Here is an 18,372-nt window from a genome sequence, read left to right as displayed (position 1 = left end):
GTGAGAATGACAGAGTCTTTGTTAAAGCCCTATGTTTCAAAAGTCAGAAAAAAAAAATGAAAATCCCTACACAGTTTGTGCTGCATTGATTATTATTCGGGTTCGTTTCAATGCTGAGAAGTGGAAAAAGATGGAATCCATTTTAAAGGCTTTTTTTTTTACATGCTGCCTCATTTAGCTAATTATAATAAAAAAATTAAAGTTCCTAAAATCGTTACTAAAATATTTAATCTAAAGTGTGCAATTGTCTCTGTCTAAATTGAGCAATTTTATGAAAGTTCCGAAAATGGCCTAAGTTTGAAATGCACAAATTTGTCAAAGTTGCTAAAATGATTTTACTGAATTGTACATATGTCTTAAAGTTTATTACAATTATGTTTTACAAAAGTTGTATGGAACAATATTTTTTTAACATACATTAGTTACCTTCCTCAAATGAGGTATCCAAATTAATTAAAGATACATCTTCCTTATTTTCATATTCATCTGAAATAAAACCATTCGGTTCGTCGCTTAGCGACTAATTTTCCGGTTGCTAAATTTCTTCTTCGAAATTATCCAACTCTTCATGAATAGGTACTGTTATTTCTTCGTAAAATTCATCATCTTCGAGGGACCTCAGAGATAAATTATCTGTGACATTGATGAGAGGATTTTGAAAGTTGGTCAATAGAGTTACAACTGTCCAGAGTTGGTTAATAACCGGAGCAAGAGTTAAGGGAACAGGACGGTTAAGGATGTGGAACCCTCTTATTCGCGCAATTCGTCGTTCTACATCGATGCGCAGGGCTGCAATCTTTTGAGATTTCTCTAGTTCTTCTTTGGTAAAGTGGTCTTTTTCGCTCAAAAATGGTGGTATATTTAATTTCACACCTATCTTGTCTAACATTTTTTCAATGAGAAAACCCTTATCAGCCATGACACTATCATTTGCCGAAAATTTCAAGTCCATAAAGCCACTACGTCTAGTTATTTCCTGGTCTGATATGGATCCGGTAAACAAATGTGAGACAAATGTGACATATCCATTCGGGCTTATGCCTATAAGTCCTTTGTATGTGTTAATCGATTTGTAATTTGAGCATGATGCTGATTGCGATACTAATGACTTAGAGGTTTGACATTTTATTTCGATAGCATCAATAATGACCCGGGTAGTGGGGTATTCCGTTTTAAAATCTTGCGGCATAGTTGCGTCGATTGCCTCTCGTGTTGGCCATATGTTTATTTTTCCTAGGCGAAAGTACATGAAATTTATCCATGTTATGCAATAATTTGATGCTGTGCTGGGTGAAATATTGAAGCGATCAGCTAAGTCTTTTAAAAATAGACCCAATCGTAGACGCATCAAAACAAGAAGAAACTGATCTTCTACGCTCAGTTTTCTGGGACGACCTGTAGGCGTTGTGTGCTGTGAAACATTGCCACAATTCCATAAATTTATATTTTCCCCCATTGGACCTGGATTTAGCCAATGGTATAAAGCCATGAGTTTTTCATAGTTAGGTAATCCTGTGTAAAATGCTATGTCCTTGTTGTTATTCTTTATTCTCTCTATGCTCGGTTTAAAATCAATATTTTTGACTTTTTTTAAGATCTTCCCATGACGTAAATCTTTTTCCGCTTTGTTCATGTTGAAATTTTGTACCTCAATTACTCTCTTTAGTTTTTCGATGGTTGCTTTCAGCTCTTTTATTGTTTCAGCACATTTACATTTAATATTATTCTCTGGTTGGTCAAAATGCTTCTCTGATAAATCTTTAATACATTGGTCTTCGGAACTCGCATAATCATTCAGTGGCTCAACAACTGTAACTATATCAGGTAACATTGGTTCTATAACACATTCCTGGTCTTCCGCTATGGGTATTACGCTTTCTTCGCTAGAATGGTTGTTTTTTGCACTATCGTTTTGCTCTGTGGTATATTCTTTCGATGTTGTTTCTACGGTGGTTTCATATTTTTTAGGGATTTTAATAGATGTTGATTCCATGGTGTTGGTAACTTTAGTTTGATGAGAAAACTCCCACGGAAATATTGAAGGTACAGCTCCCTCTTTCAAATATTTTGGTCTATTCCCAAATTTCCCATTAAAAGTTTTGAAATCAGACGATTTAAAATGCTTGGAGCATACTAAAATGTGCTTCACCAGTTTATAAATATAATCTCGACGCCGAATTCTCTTCAGCCATAGACATCTCATTGCAGAATTTTTTAAGGAAGGAACTTTATGATATGAAATCTGAAACAATTTTTTAATAATAACGTACTCGCCTTAAACTCTCAAATTTTAATTTTTAATTGTATTTACGTTTTCTGAATACCCTCTCTGGGTGCAATATAAAACAGAGCAAGCTTTCCCAGCAAAGCGAGGGCTCCTAGTTCTCGAACTCATAGTTTTGACCAAGGCTTACTTAAACTTATTATATTTCTAATTAAAGTAAAATTTAAACAATTTAAAACTTTTATCCTGGAGTTATTATAAACACTGCAAGTTGTACATGAACCCGTGAGCAGACGATGCTAGTGACTTGGCGGCAGGGCCGGAAATAAGCACAGGACACTGGACATTGTCCAATAAAATTTTAAAATGTCCCATAATTTTTCTAAAAACTCAGGGGGTCACTGGACATTCTGACCAATAAAGTTTCCGAAGTTTTGATAGTTTGACTATGAAGATGCGACTATATTTTTGCACACTCCAGTGGACAATGTCCTATAATTTTTCCAGTCAAAGGGGGCGTCACTGGACACTTGTCCTATAAGAAATTTCCCTTATTTTCGGCCCTGCTTGGCGGCGTTGGCGCGTAAGCAGGGCCGGAAATAAGCACAGGACACTGGACATTGTCCAATAAAATTTTAAAATGTCCCATATTTTTTTTAAAAACTAAGGGGGTCACAGGACGGTTGACCAGTAAATTTTTTCGGAGTTTTTATAGCTTGACTATGAAGGCGCCACACAATTTTTCGCACTGCAGTGGACAATGTCCTATAAATTTTCCTGTCAAAGGGGGCATCTCTGGACACATGTCCCATTAGAAATTTTTCTTATTTCCGGCCCTGCGCGTAAGCGGCGTAATTCTTGCCAATCACAGATCACAGAGTGCGCTTTTTCAAACCGTTCCCTACACTTTGAAACGAGAACTAATAACTAATTGTTTGACATAAATAAGTTTGGACCTTAGGTACAAATTTATTTGCATACATACAAACGCAAAATAACACGAAAAATATTTTAAGAAAATAATTAAAATCAAGAGCAAGTATTTTAGCACCATCTACCGTGAAGTGTTATTACAAATATTTGCCCCCCCCCCCCCGATATCAGTCTGGGAAATAGCACACTTCCTCTGGTCCAAAACCAGTTTATTAATTGCTTGGACTAGTTTTTTAATTCAAGAAGTGGGGGTTACTGGTCCTCAGGAACAGTTTATTAATTGCAAGTCTATAGGAGAACAAAGGCTGGGAATAGTCCGGAGACCAGTTAATTATTTCGGGGACTAGGGGGGGTCACTGGTCCAAAGGACTAGTTTAAAAAATATCCTTATTTCCCAGACTGCCCGATATGGCTAGCGCCCCTGAAAGTTTTTTCTGAGTATGGGGTTTCCGAATTCGTCTTTTTATTTCCCACTTTGAGAATGAAACGGGTTTTTTAGAGGATAAGACAGGACAATGCAATCGAGAATGAGCTTATTCTGTATATACTCTGTTACATCATCGGTTGTCAGCACGCGCAAAGCTAGGTCTCGATGTAACCTAGCTTTGCGCGTGCTGACAAGAGACAAAAAACTTCAGGATATTTTAAACGATTTTAAATCCAGAAGATCCTGAAGTTTTTAGTCTCTTGTCAGCACGCGCAAGGCTAGATTACATAGAAACCTAGCTTTGCGCGTGCTGACAACCGATGTTGTAAAGAGTATATACAGAATAAGCTGTCGTTCGAGATAGGGAGTTGCAGATCCTGTAGAGTGAAAACAAATTTCCTCACGCGCATTCTTTATCCATGATGTATGCTTAATTTCAAGAAAATTCACCGTTCGTAGGGGAAGATAGAAGGTTTTTTACCCGAAAAAATCCGTTTTTACTTAATTTCAATTAGAATGACCGAGTTGCAGTTCGTGGGGGAGATACAAACCCCCCCCCCCCCCCCCAAAAACTGTTTTTAATTCTTGTTTAGATTGGTCTGAAAATTGTTATAGGTATTTTTTGCTTTTTTCTTTTGGCAGAACTTCCGATATTTTCCCGACTTGATTCTGCCAGGGCATCAATGGACACATGTCCTATAAGAATCTTTTCTTATTTCTGGCCCTGCTTGCGTCGTGATGCGTGTGATCAAGTGGGCTATATCAGGGCCGGAAATAAGCACAGGACACTGGACATTGTCCAATAAAATTTTACAACGTCCCATAATTTTTTTAAAAACTAAGGGGGTCACTGGACATTTTGACCAATAAATTTTCCGTAGTTTTGATGGTTTGATTATGAAGATACGACACTGGTTTTGCACACTCCAGTGGACAATGTCCTATAATTTTTCCAGTCAAAGGGGGGGGGGGCGTCACTGGACACATGTCCTATAAGAAATTTTTCTTATTTCCGGCCCTGGGCTATGGTCCAGTTTAAAAAAATCCTTATTTCCCACCCTGGGCTGAGAAGTAAATTTCCGAAGCAGACGACTCTAATCATAATTAACCATTGACCATGACTAGTTTCATAGTTTTCTTACTTGTCACTTGACATCGTGGATTATTTGCGAAAATTATTTATTGAAATTACTAACTTCAATTCTATATTCCATGGACGCCAAAGTCACGTTATAAAAGTAGATATTCTCAAATAGGGAAGGGCAAATTTATGGCTGGTAGTAGTGAACGATTTGAGGAAGATTTCCCAAATGTCAGACCAAGTCCTAGCGTCGGAAATTTTAATATAGGTAGAAATACGAAGTTATCAAAGTCTGCCTCAGAAAGAAACGCGTCGTCGGAAAAAGTAGCGAACACGCTTACAAAAGTAAGCGAAAGGTTAGGTTTAGCTTATCAGGGAATCATTGGTTCTAATGTTAGCCAAGACGTTGGTCCTGGAACTAATTGTCAACCAGGACCAAGTCGTTCACTGAGTTTGCAGTGCCTTGCCAGGTCACCACCTGAGGCCAGAGTAAGCCGTAAAGCCGCTTCTACTTGTAAGTATGTGGTTCAGTAAAAGACCTTTTCCCAACTTCAAATGTTTGACAATTTCTCCTTTGATTCAATGCATAATCAGCTTCGTAAATACAAACCTGGAATCCTGGAAAAATCAGGGAAATAAATTGTTGACAAAAATCTCAGGGAAAACTCAGGGAAATTTAGTAGAATTTTTAGTAAAATTCAGAGAAATCAGGGAAATTTGCGTCAAACAGGGGCAGCAAAATGTTCATAAAAATAACCCCCTCCATAGGATTAACATTACACCATACTTTGGAGGCTCATAACTCTGGTTATATTAGAGATACGGGGATGTCCTTTTAGTATGTTATAGTCCTATTTGCCCCCCCCCTCCTTCGTTAACATTTGCTCCATAGGATACTCCATCTTCGGGAAAAACCTGGAAAATTCAGGGAAGTATATGGAGAAAAACCTGGAAATCTCAGGGAAATTTGTTTTCCAAAAGTTGTATGAACCCTGTGATAAATTAGGTTTGTACATCTAAGAGAACCTACAAGAGGTCTTCAGCTTCGTAAACCACTCTAAAAACCTCTTTGAGAGTTATATTCAATAGATACTTTGAAATAGTATTATAATTGGCAAATTAGTCCCTTTGAACAGGGTTAATACAAACCTGGAAAAATCAGGGAAATAAATTTTTGACAAAAACCTCAGGGAAAACTCAATGAAATTTAGAATTTTTAGTAAAATTCTAGGAAATCAGGGAAATTTGCGTCAAACAGGGGCCGAGTAATTAAGCAAAATGTTAATAACCATACCCTCCAGAGGATTAACATTACACTAAACTTTGGAGGCTCATAACTCTGGTTATATTAGAGATACGGGGATGTCCTTTTAGTATGTTATAGTCCTATTTGCCCCCCATCCAACCATACTAAAAACTCGGGTTTTTGTCAAACAGGGGCCGAGTGATTAAGCAAATTGTTCACGCCCCCTCCATGGGATTAACATTACACTAAACTTTGGAGGCTCATAACTCTGGTTATACTAGAGATACGGGGATGTCTTTCGAGTATGTTATAGTCCTATTTGACCCCCTCTTCCTTTGTTAAAATTTGCTCCATACGATACTCCATATACGGGAAAATCTGGAAAACTCAGGGAAGTATATGGGGAAAAACCTGGAAATCTCAGGGAATTTTTTGTTTCCAAGAGTTGTATGAACCCTGTTGAAATAATATTATAATTGGTAAAGTAGTCCCTTTGAAACACTTTAAAGTGATGACGACTATATCACAACTAACCCTTACCGAAAAAAAACCTCTAAAAAACGTCTTCAGCCCAACCTAAGACCTGTTTTAGAGGTGGTATTTTCGGTAAGGGAAAACCCTTAAGTAAATTCCAAATCCAAGCTATTCCTTACCCCCAGAAGTTAAGCTTATCAAGATTGTCAAGTCCCCGTTGTTCTGAATAACATGAATCATTGTTTAATGTGTCGTTTATAGGTATTAGCTCATCCAGTGCATCCCTGAATAGTTTTCTGCAGCTAGAACAAGACATGGAATCATTGATTAAAGATGATAGTCTTGGCTCATTTGCAATGCACGACCCAACATCTAATAAAGAAGTAATGAAGAAGAGCTTGTCATTTTGGGATTCTCCTACCAGACGGAAAAAGAAGAAAAAGCGAATCCCATTATTACCACCCCTTGTTAGTGGCGGAAGGTCCTCTTCAGCCACTCTGACGAGAAATTTGTCCTGTCAATCGCTAATCATAGAAGGCACCAACTCTAGTATTTTTGATCGACCTTGTGGAGAAAGCCATACACTACCGGGCTCTCTTTCCGAATTGACTAGCTCTTATCCTGGAAGTATTCTACCACCTATCACAACTAGAGAAGCACGCTCAAGGTACATGCAGTTTTAGGGTCTGAACCTTGTAGTCAGTCCCTTAAAGCCATTAAAGCAAAGGAGGCAGGGCCTGAAATTAGCACAGGACACTGGACATTTTCCAAAATGTCCCATAATTTTTCTAAAAACTAAGGGGGTCACTGGACATTTTGACCAATAAAGTTTCCGTAGGTTTGGTGCTTTGACTATGAAGATGCGACAGTATTTTTGCAGACTAAAATGGGCAATGTCCCATAATTTTTCCAGTTAAAGAGGGCGTCACTGGACACATGTCCTATAAGAAATTTATTGGTTAGAAATTTATTTAAATTAAAAAAATATCAAACTTTTTAGAATTTTCAGAAAATTCCCATTAGATGGGGACTCTATTACCTAATTATTTTTAAGACACCAAAGCGCCATCTCTCGTAATATATAAGAACTCTACCCTTACTATGTAGTTCATACGAAATATGTTGGATTTTGATGGTTGGTTTTGGTTATTTGCTTGTTTTGTGGTAACAGGAGCTATTTGGTTGGACGAGTGAGCTCACGGGGGTCTCTTTTGGGTGTTGAAGAAATGATTCGCTATTTTCCTGATAAAAAGCTTAAAATATTTGTTGGCACTTGGAATATGAATGGCCAAGTGAGTAACTAAACCCTTTCTTAATCTCTCCAACTTCAAAAAGACTAGCTGAGCAAGGAAGGGACCATTCATTTTGTGTCACAAAGTTTAGGGGGAGGTGTTCATCGGTGTGATGTCAACTTAGTTGCTTTCAAATTTTATTTCTTAAAGCAAAGCGCGGGTCCAGTGGATCCCCCTACAAGTTGACTTTCCTTGCGAACTCCAGTTTTGGCTTAGCTAAGGCAGGAGGCATTCGTGGGCGGGATTTATAAGTACCTTTCTAAATCCCGCCCACTAGTCTTTGCCAAGCTTAACCCGGAGCTAGTTCAGGAGAAAAGTAAACTTGTAGGGGATCCACTGGACACCCGCGCTTTGCTTTAAGAATTCTTTTATTAATCATTTCCCAAGATATCAAGAAATAGAGCACCTTAAGAGGTCTTCTGCTAATTATATGCTAAGAACTAGACCGCTCTTAGAGGCCGTCTACTAGTTATCGGGTATTAAGCTTATAACATAGGAATAGAACATGTCTCTAGGAATAGAGCACCCTTAAAGCTCAGGTATACAGATTAGAACATGTCTCTAGATAGAATACCCTAAAAGGTTGAGTATTAAGCTTATAACCTGTCTCTAGGAATAGAACACCCTAAATGGTCGGTATTAAACAAGCTCATAACATATCTTTAGGAATAGGACACCCTTAAAGGTCGGGTATAAAGCATATCCCACGACATCGAGGATTGCAACGGTTCTATCCCATTGGAGTGAAATCGCATTAGATTGAACTCAAAATTTGTAGGTCAGATACAATCGAAACCCTGCACCTTGGGTGGTTTATGAGAAGTTCTGGCGGAACTTAACGATATTTGAGTGTTGCATAACTATGCGGGAGTGGCCCTCGATTTGAGGCTTACCCTGAGCAGGGATGTCGAGCTTGTGACGTGATGGTTAGAAGAATAGTTAAAAATTACCAAAGAAAAAATTTGCATGACGTAGTTATGAATGGTCCCAAATGGTTGACTTACTGACTCCTGTTGGTACTTTAATGAAGTGTTGTAAAAGTTGTTTTAAGCGGTGAACGGTTGCGTTTTTGTGTTAGAGGGTTCCTAATATAATTTATACGGAATCTTCTCTAAACTAATAAATATTGTGAACTTTATTTCATAGAGTCCCCCTAAAAGTTTGAATGACTTTCTACTGCCAGAATCAGTTAAACTGGTTCCTGACATGTACGTAATAGGAACTCAAGAAGGGCCAAGTGATAGGTAAGTTAACAAAAAATAGATTGCGGCCTTTCAACCCTCGACTTGCACAACCATTGTCTACAACAAAGGTGTATGTGTAAGGGAAAGTCACCAGTGTCCCTAACTTGTTTGAGGCATGTAGTTGTCCCCGGTCTGGCGTCCTCTGAGCAAAAAAGCCTCACTCCAGGGGTCATTAAGAGGAGTTAAATAGCAAGACCGACGTACAGTGGGAAATCTTCTGTGACATTTTGCCCTATAGAATTTATGACTACAGATGACCTCTTAATTAATTAACATTGTCTTTCAGTTTTTTACTTAAATCTCTCCCTGTAGTATGAATCTTGGTCGATTTTAGATATTTATTTATTAAAACCTTGCATATTTGATCTTGGTCGCGCACTCAAGCTTAAATTGTCGGAAACCTCGTGTTTTCATCATCTAATTTCGATGTGTTCTTCGCTCCCTCATTGTGTTATTAGCATCCTGTTAGTACAGTTAGTAATTCTGTTGTCGATTTATGATTCTCTTTCATTTGTTTTTTATTTAACTTTCTAAAAAATACTAATTTTATTTAATTAATACCTAGCTCTTACCCTTTACCAAAGTCTGAGGGACCCTCACTCGATTCAGTTTCAGTCTTGTATGTGTAGACTGTTGGGAAAGCAAATTTAAAGTCATAAATCGGACAGTCTTAGTTGACCAATGCAGATTACGTTAATCAGGTTAGCTGGTAGAAAAGATGATGGGGGAGGACATGCGAAATCTAAGAGAAATAAGCGCGCTAACTGTGGAACAACTCAGGCCGGTGAGACGCAAGAAAATGGCGGAGGAATACTCGGAAAAATGGCGGGAGTTCTACGGGATTCGTTTGGCATAGACCGCCCTTCATTTTTCCGAGTATTCCTTCCCCATTTTCTAGCTTCCCACCGGACCTAAGCTGTTTCACTGTTAGCGCAGATTAAGCATCCTCTCCCCATCAGCCTTGCTGGTAATAGAGCTATCTCAGAAGCCTTAGTGTGACGTCACCCATGCTATTTGCCCATAGAACCAAAGCGGTACCAAACATGGCCGCCCACTGCCAAACCTAAGCCCGTGACGTTTTACGTGGGCACTTAACGGCACAACTAAAATGACTCTATAGTATACTTACGCTATCGCGGGTTTGACAGGGATTTGTATATATAAATGCAGTAATTGTGGTACTTACAAAGGTGGTTTTGGAAACCCACGTGACGTAATGCGGGAGGCAGTTGACAACGTAATACTTAGCGTATTTCAGTGTGACAAATTTAATAAGGCACCTTTTACGTATTTCAAATTTAGTTTTTTCAAAGTGAGGGTCCGTCGATAAAAGTTCTTTGTTAATAACCTTGCGTGATAGTGCTTCAATTCTTGCTCTATTTCTTCCATTTTTCTAACTAAGGCGGGATTGGGAGATTGGTATTCAGTCATGCCTCGGTCCCTCTCACGTTCTCTTCCATTCTGCTTCTCTTGGTGTTTTACATTTGGCTGTCTTCCTCAGAAGGGATCTGATCTGGTTTTGTTCCGGTAATGATACTTAATTTGATTTAAATTAATTATTGAAATATATGGCACGTTTCCACGTCTACTTTCTTCACTTTTAGGTGTTGTAGTTAATAATCGAATAATAGCTATTTGATTTTTTTCCGGAAGTATTTAAGTGTGTTTGTTTGAAATTGAATCAATATACAAGATGCGGTAATTCGGGAAATAAGCTTCATAACATTGTTCAGCGTTTTATTTTTCCTATATTAAGAAGTTTAAGCCACTCCCAAAATTCTTATGTCGGACGGAAACGCGTCTGTTTGTGATTATCTATCTGCCATTTCTGGTAATTAACTGTCGAACACAAACATAAGACAATTGAAGTCGTACAAGTGGTTCGTTTCTGGCCTACACCTTGGCGACTGTTTTTTTGGTCGCATCTGAAAAGTCGTTTCATGTCGTTAAAGGGACTGTAAAGAGGGTATAACGGACGGACTGTGAGGATCTATTCTGACAGTCAGGCCGCCCTGAATGCGCTGGACCAGTGTCAGATTACCTCTCAACTGGTGCGTAGCTGCCTTGATCTGCTAGCGCAACTGGCGTCCTGCAACAGGGTTCTGTTGTACTGGGTGCCAGGGCATAGCGGTTATTATGGCAATGAGCAAGCCGATAGATTTGCGAAAAGGGGCGCGGAGGCCAAGCTCTTGGGGCCGGAGCCGGCCGTCCCCATCCCCTACGGGCATGTCAAACGGAGCCTGCATGACAGGATGACTGTCATACAAAACCAGCTCTGGCATGACATGGATGGCCAGAGACAGACAAAACAGTTAGTCAATGGTCCCTGCAGGTCTCGTGCTAGAGACCTAATTTCGCTCAGCAGATGGGATATTAGGCTGGCCACCGGTCTTCTGACCGGACACTGTCGGCTAAATAGGCACCTCCATCTGATGGGTCTTGCTGACGACCCCCTCTGCAGGTCGTGCCAGGAGAAGGAAGAAACATCCGCTCACGTACTTTGCGAGTGCGACTTCTTCGCCTCGCTTAGACTAGAACATTTTGATTCACACACTGTGGAGCCCTCGCGGGTCTCCTCTTTTACGGTGGAGCGAATTCTTCGCTACGCTGCGGCTACGGGCCTATTCAAGGCCTGATTTTGAGGTTGCACAATATGCCTTTGGCATCGGTGCTAGGGCGTGAGCCCCGCCTCATCAACAATAATAATAATAATAATAATAATAATAAAGAGGGCATCGGTAAAAATTGTTTAAATACGTCACGGGCACTATGGGGCGCTAAGATGCAAAGACTCCACTTGGAGTGGAACTTGACACCTAATTCTTGTTTTTCACGAGATTGCAGCGCCAACTCCCTGAAGTGGTAGGTTTCGGAATAAAACGTACTAAGTTTCTTTGAACCACGCCGTTCCTCAGTCATGTGCCTTAGTGCCTATGACGTATTTTTATCCACCCGACGATGCGTTCCTTACAGTCCATTTAACATCTACACTAGATGTTCACATTGTTTGGAAAACATTTGGCAATGACAATAAGACAAGTCATGTTCGTGTCCGAAGTACAATTTTTATTAGTAGTGGCTTAAGCTGTTCATTACCATCCGGGCCAGTGGAATACTAGCAATTGCGGGTGCTGTGATATACGAATAAAAATTATTATTTTGTTAGAGCATTAATTACACATATCGAGCGCACAAATATTATTAGCAACTTTCTATTATGCGTGTTAATTTGAGTAAGATTGTTTGAAATCTAGTTCCAGAGGATGATTCTTTGGGTACTCGTCCTGGCACAATGGTGAAAACAAAAGGAGCCGTTGCTATATCATTTGTCTTTTTCGGAGTGTCATTTTTATTCATCAACTCTCATTTAACAGGTGATTGTACTTGTCTTAATACTGCTTAGATAATGGAAACTTAAAGCAAATTTCGGCTTTTGTTCCTAATCCTAAACACCAATAAGCAATCGGAACTCTTACATGAGTGCTGAGATAAAACTAGCCTTTGTTAAGCTTAGCGGGCCAGGAATTTCCAGCCCTCGACTATGGGGGCATCTAGTGGCATTTGTTTAAACTAAACCATAGCCGAGACTTGCTATAAACGCGACGTTAATGTCTGTTTTTAAAACCAAATTTTTCTTGCATTTGAGAAAATTGCCAATCTCGGGGATTTGTTTCGTGCAATATTTTATGCTGAAGAAGGCGCCTTAGGTTCCTGATATTTGATTAAATGAGATAGAGTTACAATTCAAATCGGCTAAACGCGAAACACATTGTTTTTATCAAGCACGTTTATCAAAACATAACAGCGCCATCTGTGAGCCTCTAGCGGAACTAATTACAACTTTTACTCGCATATTTGCAATCAGAAACATCGTTATGATTTTTATTTCATCTATTTATTAGATTAAAAAGGACTAGAGTTTTTATTATTTAACTCGCGTAGTTTATTTAACACGTATAAAAAAACTATCTTGACAGCCTGTTACGCATATTATAGCAGCAGACGGTAATAAAAATGTTCTTCGAGTGATTAATAGGTGGCGCCACCCGTATTTGATAAAGTTTCATGCTCGACAAAAAGTGTATCGCGAAACGTCGATCTCGAGATCTCATGTTGTGACTTTAGGTTTAATACGTACCTGTATATTCTATCTCATTGATTTGACTATGGCACTATCAGGACTGTTTCTTTCCAAAAACAACAAAACTATTTTTGACTGCGGAGAAATATGGCCCAATTTGAGTTTTGAAGTAAATATAATAAATTTTTTGTTTTCTTCCTGTTAATGCGCAGCTCATGAAAAGAAGACCAAGGAGAGAGTGGCTGACTATGAAAAAATATGCAATTCCATTTCCTTGCCAAAAAATATTCCTCCCAAAGCACAATACATTAACAAAGATGCCACCGCCAGGTTTGATTACGTTTTCTGGTGTGGCGACCTCAACTTTCGCCTTGATCAAGAAAGGTCAACAGTCATTCGAATGGTACAGGACTCTTCTCGTCAAACGACAGCCCGATACCAAAGTCTACTGCAATATGACCAGTTACGCAAAGTTATGGATAAAGGTATGTCTTTAATTGCAAGCTGAGTCCGCCTTATTCCCGATGCGTGTACCAAGGCTTAACGCTCAATTTTTGTCAGACAAATCTGTGAGTCTGGGACTAAATTATGCTTTGTCTGCTTCACAGTCAAAAATATTGAAACTTTTCTACTGTGAAGCAGACGACGCATTTTGATCCTAATTTGTTAGTAAAAATCGCGCGTTAAGCCTTGGCACACACATCAGGAATAAGGTGAGTTTATTCTTTGCATTTACTATTGTAGGTGTTGCATTTCGTGGATTTCAAGAGCCACATATTACCTTTGAACCTTCTTACAAATATGATTACGGAAGCTCAGATTTTGATACTGTCAAACAAAGGGTTCCATCCTACACAGTAAGGAACTTTTTCGTCTCTCGGATACGTTTTTAACTTCACTTCCTAAAGCTAAACGCGATCTACCATTCGAATATGCGAATAAATGGCCACTTATGAGTATAATGCTTTTCACATGAGTTAGCAGTGTTGTTAGGAGCAAAGTTTTTAACTTAAAAAAGGATACCACGTCCAATGACGTTTTCCATTTCCAGATTGGAAGATATAAAGAGCGTTTTGAAAGTGCTGTCAATGTGAATTTTTGTACGTCATTTTTCCCCACAGTCTTTATCATCTTGTTTTCAAGTCATTATGTAGCGCCAACTTCAGTTCAAATATTTTAGAAACAAACCCTAACCCAAAACAAACCGTGGCCATTGTAATTACCCCTACGGCAATGAATTAATTGTGGGCAGAGTTTGTTGCGTAAGTTCTTGTCGCAGGAGCATTGAAAAACATCCTGAGCTTCGCTAGTTTAGCCTTTGGAGTGATCAAGAGCAGTTTATAGAGGAGTTCGAGGTGTTGTTTAGGCGATGGATTATTCTATCCTGGATATTTACTTACATTACTGATGAATTTGAAGCAAATGTGGTCGTAATTGTCCATTAGCACGTTCTGTATTAAGTATTTGTTTTTTAATCATTACAGGATCGTGTATTATATAGAAGCAAGACAAATAATTCAGTAGAATGTTGTCATTATTCAATTGTTCCAGACTTACAAAGTTCTGATCACCGACCAATATTCGCAGTATTTGAAGTAAATTTAAGGCCTGGTAGGGACGAGTAAGTTTTTAAAAAGAAATATGGTTCCGATACATAGTTCAGTATTGATGAAGGATCTCTGTTTTTTAAAGCATTCCCCTGTCTGCTGGTCTCTTTGTTCGTGAAGTCTACCTCGAAGGTATAATCTTTGAAGTTTATTACATTCCACGAGTGATAAGTGGGTGGGAAGCGCTGTTCTCAAGCAGTAGATACTGTTAGATGCAGACTATAGTTAGACAATCAGTAGAAGCTGTTAGATGCAGACTATAGTTAGATAAGTGGTAGATACTGTTAGATGCAGACTAGAGTTAGATAAGTGGTAGATACTGTTAGATGCAGACTAGAGTTAGATAAGTGGTAGATGCTGTTAGATGCAAACTATAGTTAGACAAGCAGTAGATGCTGTTAGATGCAGACTATAGCAATAGTGTTAGATGCAGACTGTAGTAAGACAAGCAGTAGATACTGTTAGATGCAGACTGTAGTAAGACAAGCAGTAGATACTGTTAGATGCAGACTATGTTAGATAAGCAGTGGATACTAGATAGTGTTAGATGCAGACTATAGTTAGACAAGCAGTAGATGCTGTTAGATGCAGACTATAGTTAGACAAGCAGTAGATGCTGTTAGATGCAGACTATAGTTAGACAAGCAGTAGATGCTGTTAGATGCAGACTATAGTTAGACAAGCAATAGTGTTAGATGCAGACTGTAGTAAGACAAGCAGTAGATACTGTTAGATGCAGACTGTAGTAAGACAAGCAGTGGATACTGTTAGATGCAGACTATGTTAGATAAGCAGTGGATACTAGATAGTGTTAGATGCAGACTATAGTTAGACAAGCAGTAGATACTGTTAGATGCAGACTATAGTTAGACAAGCAGTAGATACTGTTAGATGCAGCTAGACTATAGTTAGACAAGCAGAAGATACTGTTAGATGCAGACTATGTTAGATAAGCAGTAGATACTTGTTAGATGCAGACTTTATTTAGACAAGCAGTAGATACTTGTTAGATGCAGACTTTATTTAGACAAGCAGTAGATCGTGTAGAGATGCAGACTAGTTAGACAAGCAGTAGATCGTGTAGATGCATATTATTGTTATATTAAGATGGTTTTTCTCTCTCTTCGGGGCCAATAGCCCTGCTTTCCAAAAACGTTTCTGGACTTGGTGAAACTGTAACTTTACCTTTGATCGTTTTCAGGTAATAAGAGAAGAGCTAAAGAAATGGCCAGCGAGCTTAAGAGACAAGGCAGCGTTGTTTGTAGTTTAATGTGATTAAGCGCACAAAATATAGTCATATAAAATTAATATTTATATACGCTGTTGATAAATAAATTCTAGGTGTTTGTATGTAGAAATTAACCAGTTTATGCACAGTTTGGATACATTCAGAAGTGCCATTATTTAAATTAATTATAATAGGAGGAATCATTGAAACTGTTATTATATTGTAACAAATCAAAATGTTTATTTTTAAAGCCCACAGTATTAATTGTGATACTTTTAATATTTTCTGACTGTTAATATTGCCGACGGAGAAAACCATTGACTATCTCTTTACATTTGTACGCTCGTGTTCAGACACACTTGGAAAACCAACTTTAAAAGCGTATGTTACTATGTTATAAAATGCCTGGTAAGGTGGAAAGGGTCGCTGAAATCCTGTTCATATTGCGACTGTGACAAAACATAATGAAAATGATTATGAAAATTAGTCTCTTGCAAAGAAATATTTACGTAGCACCGTTAGTTCTTAAGATATGTTCCATAAGTTTGTCACTGGTTACAAACTGGAGCTTGTCATGAAACGAGGTAGGTGAAACGTCATAGATTCAGGGTAAAGCGACGCCTGGTGAGGCGCCGTCAAATGACAATGGCTTAGTACAGACTAAATAGGAAGATAGACTGCAAAACCGAGTGTAGAGAGTTCTCGAGTAGTTCTCGAACTAGCAAGGGGAGGAGAAGGGGTCTTAAGTTGTGAGGTGTTAATTTAAAACTGTTTATTGGTGGCGTATAACGTCTACTTAAGAACGGTCTCCCAACTCGGCGTTTGTGATTAATTTTTTTTTGGCTGTAGCAGCAGCGCGTGATGTGGAATACACCTAAAAATAAATTCATTCAAAATTTACAACGGCCATACGAGTTTCTAAACCGGGCTTTCACGAATGAGGGGTGATCTTATTGGTTCGCTTAGAAATGCGCAGAGGCAGAATTTTAGTGTCAGAATGTTTTCAGCCAATGAAAAAATGTCACCTTTGAAAATGAAGCAAGCGCCATCTAGTGAACAGAAATACAAACGTATTTCTGTTAACTAGATGGCGCTTGCTTCATTTTCAATTTGCCCCTTAACGGGCGTATATATATGGCCAGCTTGTTTATTTTATTTTTAGGTCTATTTGCAAGTTCGTCTGCCGAAAACGTTCCGCTAGCTGAAAGGGGCGGCGCCAATTTTGTGATAGCCAATAAGGGAGCAAGAGAGACAGGGAAAACATTCTGGTTATGAAATAGATATAGCTAGAGGATAGTGATCGATTTTGATTGGATACAGTTATGGTGTTGTCAATACCCTTTAAAAAAATCCCCTCCCCTCCATCTTATCGCATCACGTGTCGATTTTAGAAGGGAAACAATTTTTACCCCATGTGTACCAAAAAAAAAGGAAACTTTCGGAAAATTTTCATTGTCAACATCGGTATCGGTTACTGTATAAAGGAATGACTCTTCGTAACTCCCTATATAATAAACCCCTGGTTTTATCAAGTGCGACTGAACACGAGTATAGAAAGATTGAATGTGCTAATTTGTGCAGGGTGACCACTCTTACTCTGTATTCCCTATTTTATCCTATATTTTAATAACCTTCCTATATCTCCATAATGCCTCATTTTATACAATCTGAAATGGTCTGTTAAGAAGGCAGTGGCAGATGGGTAAAAATTATTTCCAAAACGTCATAAGCACGTGACTGAGAAAAGGCGTTTAGTTATTTCGAAAACCTACCACTTCGGGGAATTGGCGCTGCAATCTCGCGAAAAACCTGGACAAATTGTTCAGTCCCACTCCATGTGTAGCCTTTGTAACCTGGCGCCACGTGGTGCCTGTGACGTATTTCAAATAATTTTTCTAACCCGCCGATGCCTTGTTTTACCATCCCTTGAAAGACCATGACCAGATTCCGTTGAAATGCGATATCCTGTGAAACGCCAGAAGGTTTAATGTTTAAACCTTTGACCAACTATTTTCTGTGGCTTTTTAAGCCTTTCTAAATAAAATAATCAGCACTATAAGCAATTCAACTTTAAAAGTAATAAAATAAATGTATGCAATAATAACTGTGAATGAAATGTATGTGTATATTATTTGAAAATTTTATCTAAATATAATTTTCTTCTATATTTTACACTTAAATGTGGTCACCCTATTTGTATTAATTTCAATAGACCGATTTTACACACAGTGCAAAGAATGAATGATGACACTAAAAAATGGAAAAGATAATTAAGAACACGACAACTACTCAATATATCAATAAATATTCAGAGATGTGATAATAAATTGATCAAATCTGAAGAATTGAATGATTTATCACCGATTGAGTCACATTTTGCACATAAGAACTGAATTTTCTTGCAGGTACTTGAGGCCAGAGTAGCTATGGACCGAATAGCGTCAATAGGCCTAAAATAACATGCATAACATAAAAGAACTGGTGAATGGATCAATTAGTTTTAGCTTATTTAAATAATCGGTTAAAATCGGTATC

The 18,372-nt window shown here is 38.5% G+C and overlaps 2 protein-coding genes across 4 annotated transcripts; one reads left to right on the top strand and one right to left on the bottom strand.

Annotated features, from left to right (window-relative positions):
• Positions 1-343: 343 nt before the first annotated feature.
• Positions 344-2,792, bottom strand: LOC149678675 (uncharacterized). 3 transcript variants are annotated; one of them, XM_089836624.1, is made up of 3 exons: positions 2,508-2,526; positions 2,312-2,431; positions 344-2,242 (listed from the first exon to the last, which is right to left on the bottom strand). In XM_089836624.1, the coding sequence occupies exons 2-3, from the start codon at positions 2,393-2,395 to the stop codon at positions 536-538; spliced, it is 1,791 nt and encodes a 596-aa protein (XP_089692750.1). In that variant the 5' UTR covers positions 2,396-2,431; positions 2,508-2,526; the 3' UTR covers positions 344-535. The 3 variants fall into 3 exon arrangements, with proteins under 3 accessions (XP_089692750.1, XP_089692751.1, XP_089692749.1); XM_089836625.1 differs by lacking the exon at positions 2,508-2,526 and having other exon boundaries at positions 344-2,072; positions 2,150-2,242; positions 2,312-2,358; XM_089836623.1 differs by having other exon boundaries at positions 2,312-2,792.
• Positions 2,793-4,665: 1,873 nt separating this feature from the next.
• On the top strand, positions 4,666-16,889 carry INPP5E (Inositol-3-phosphate synthase). Its single transcript, XM_089836622.1, has 11 exons — positions 4,666-5,179; positions 6,647-7,052; positions 7,557-7,677; positions 8,824-8,921; positions 10,324-10,448; positions 12,176-12,295; positions 13,215-13,487; positions 13,747-13,859; positions 14,487-14,623; positions 14,695-14,741; positions 15,811-16,889. Exons 1-11 carry the CDS (start codon positions 4,855-4,857, stop codon positions 15,882-15,884), a joined length of 1,839 nt encoding a protein of 612 aa, XP_089692748.1. The 5' UTR covers positions 4,666-4,854; the 3' UTR covers positions 15,885-16,889.
• Positions 16,890-18,372: the final 1,483 nt, after the last annotated feature.

The sequence above is a fragment of the Phalangium opilio genome, unplaced genomic scaffold, assembly GCF_054372755.1.
Source record: "Phalangium opilio isolate 3A_F unplaced genomic scaffold, DU_Popi_V2 ptg000042l_1, whole genome shotgun sequence".
In the NCBI taxonomy this organism is placed as follows: Eukaryota; Metazoa; Arthropoda; class Arachnida; order Opiliones; family Phalangiidae; genus Phalangium; species Phalangium opilio.
The sequence above is the reverse complement of the archived record's forward strand: the minus strand, read 5'-3'. Positions and strand labels throughout refer to the sequence as shown.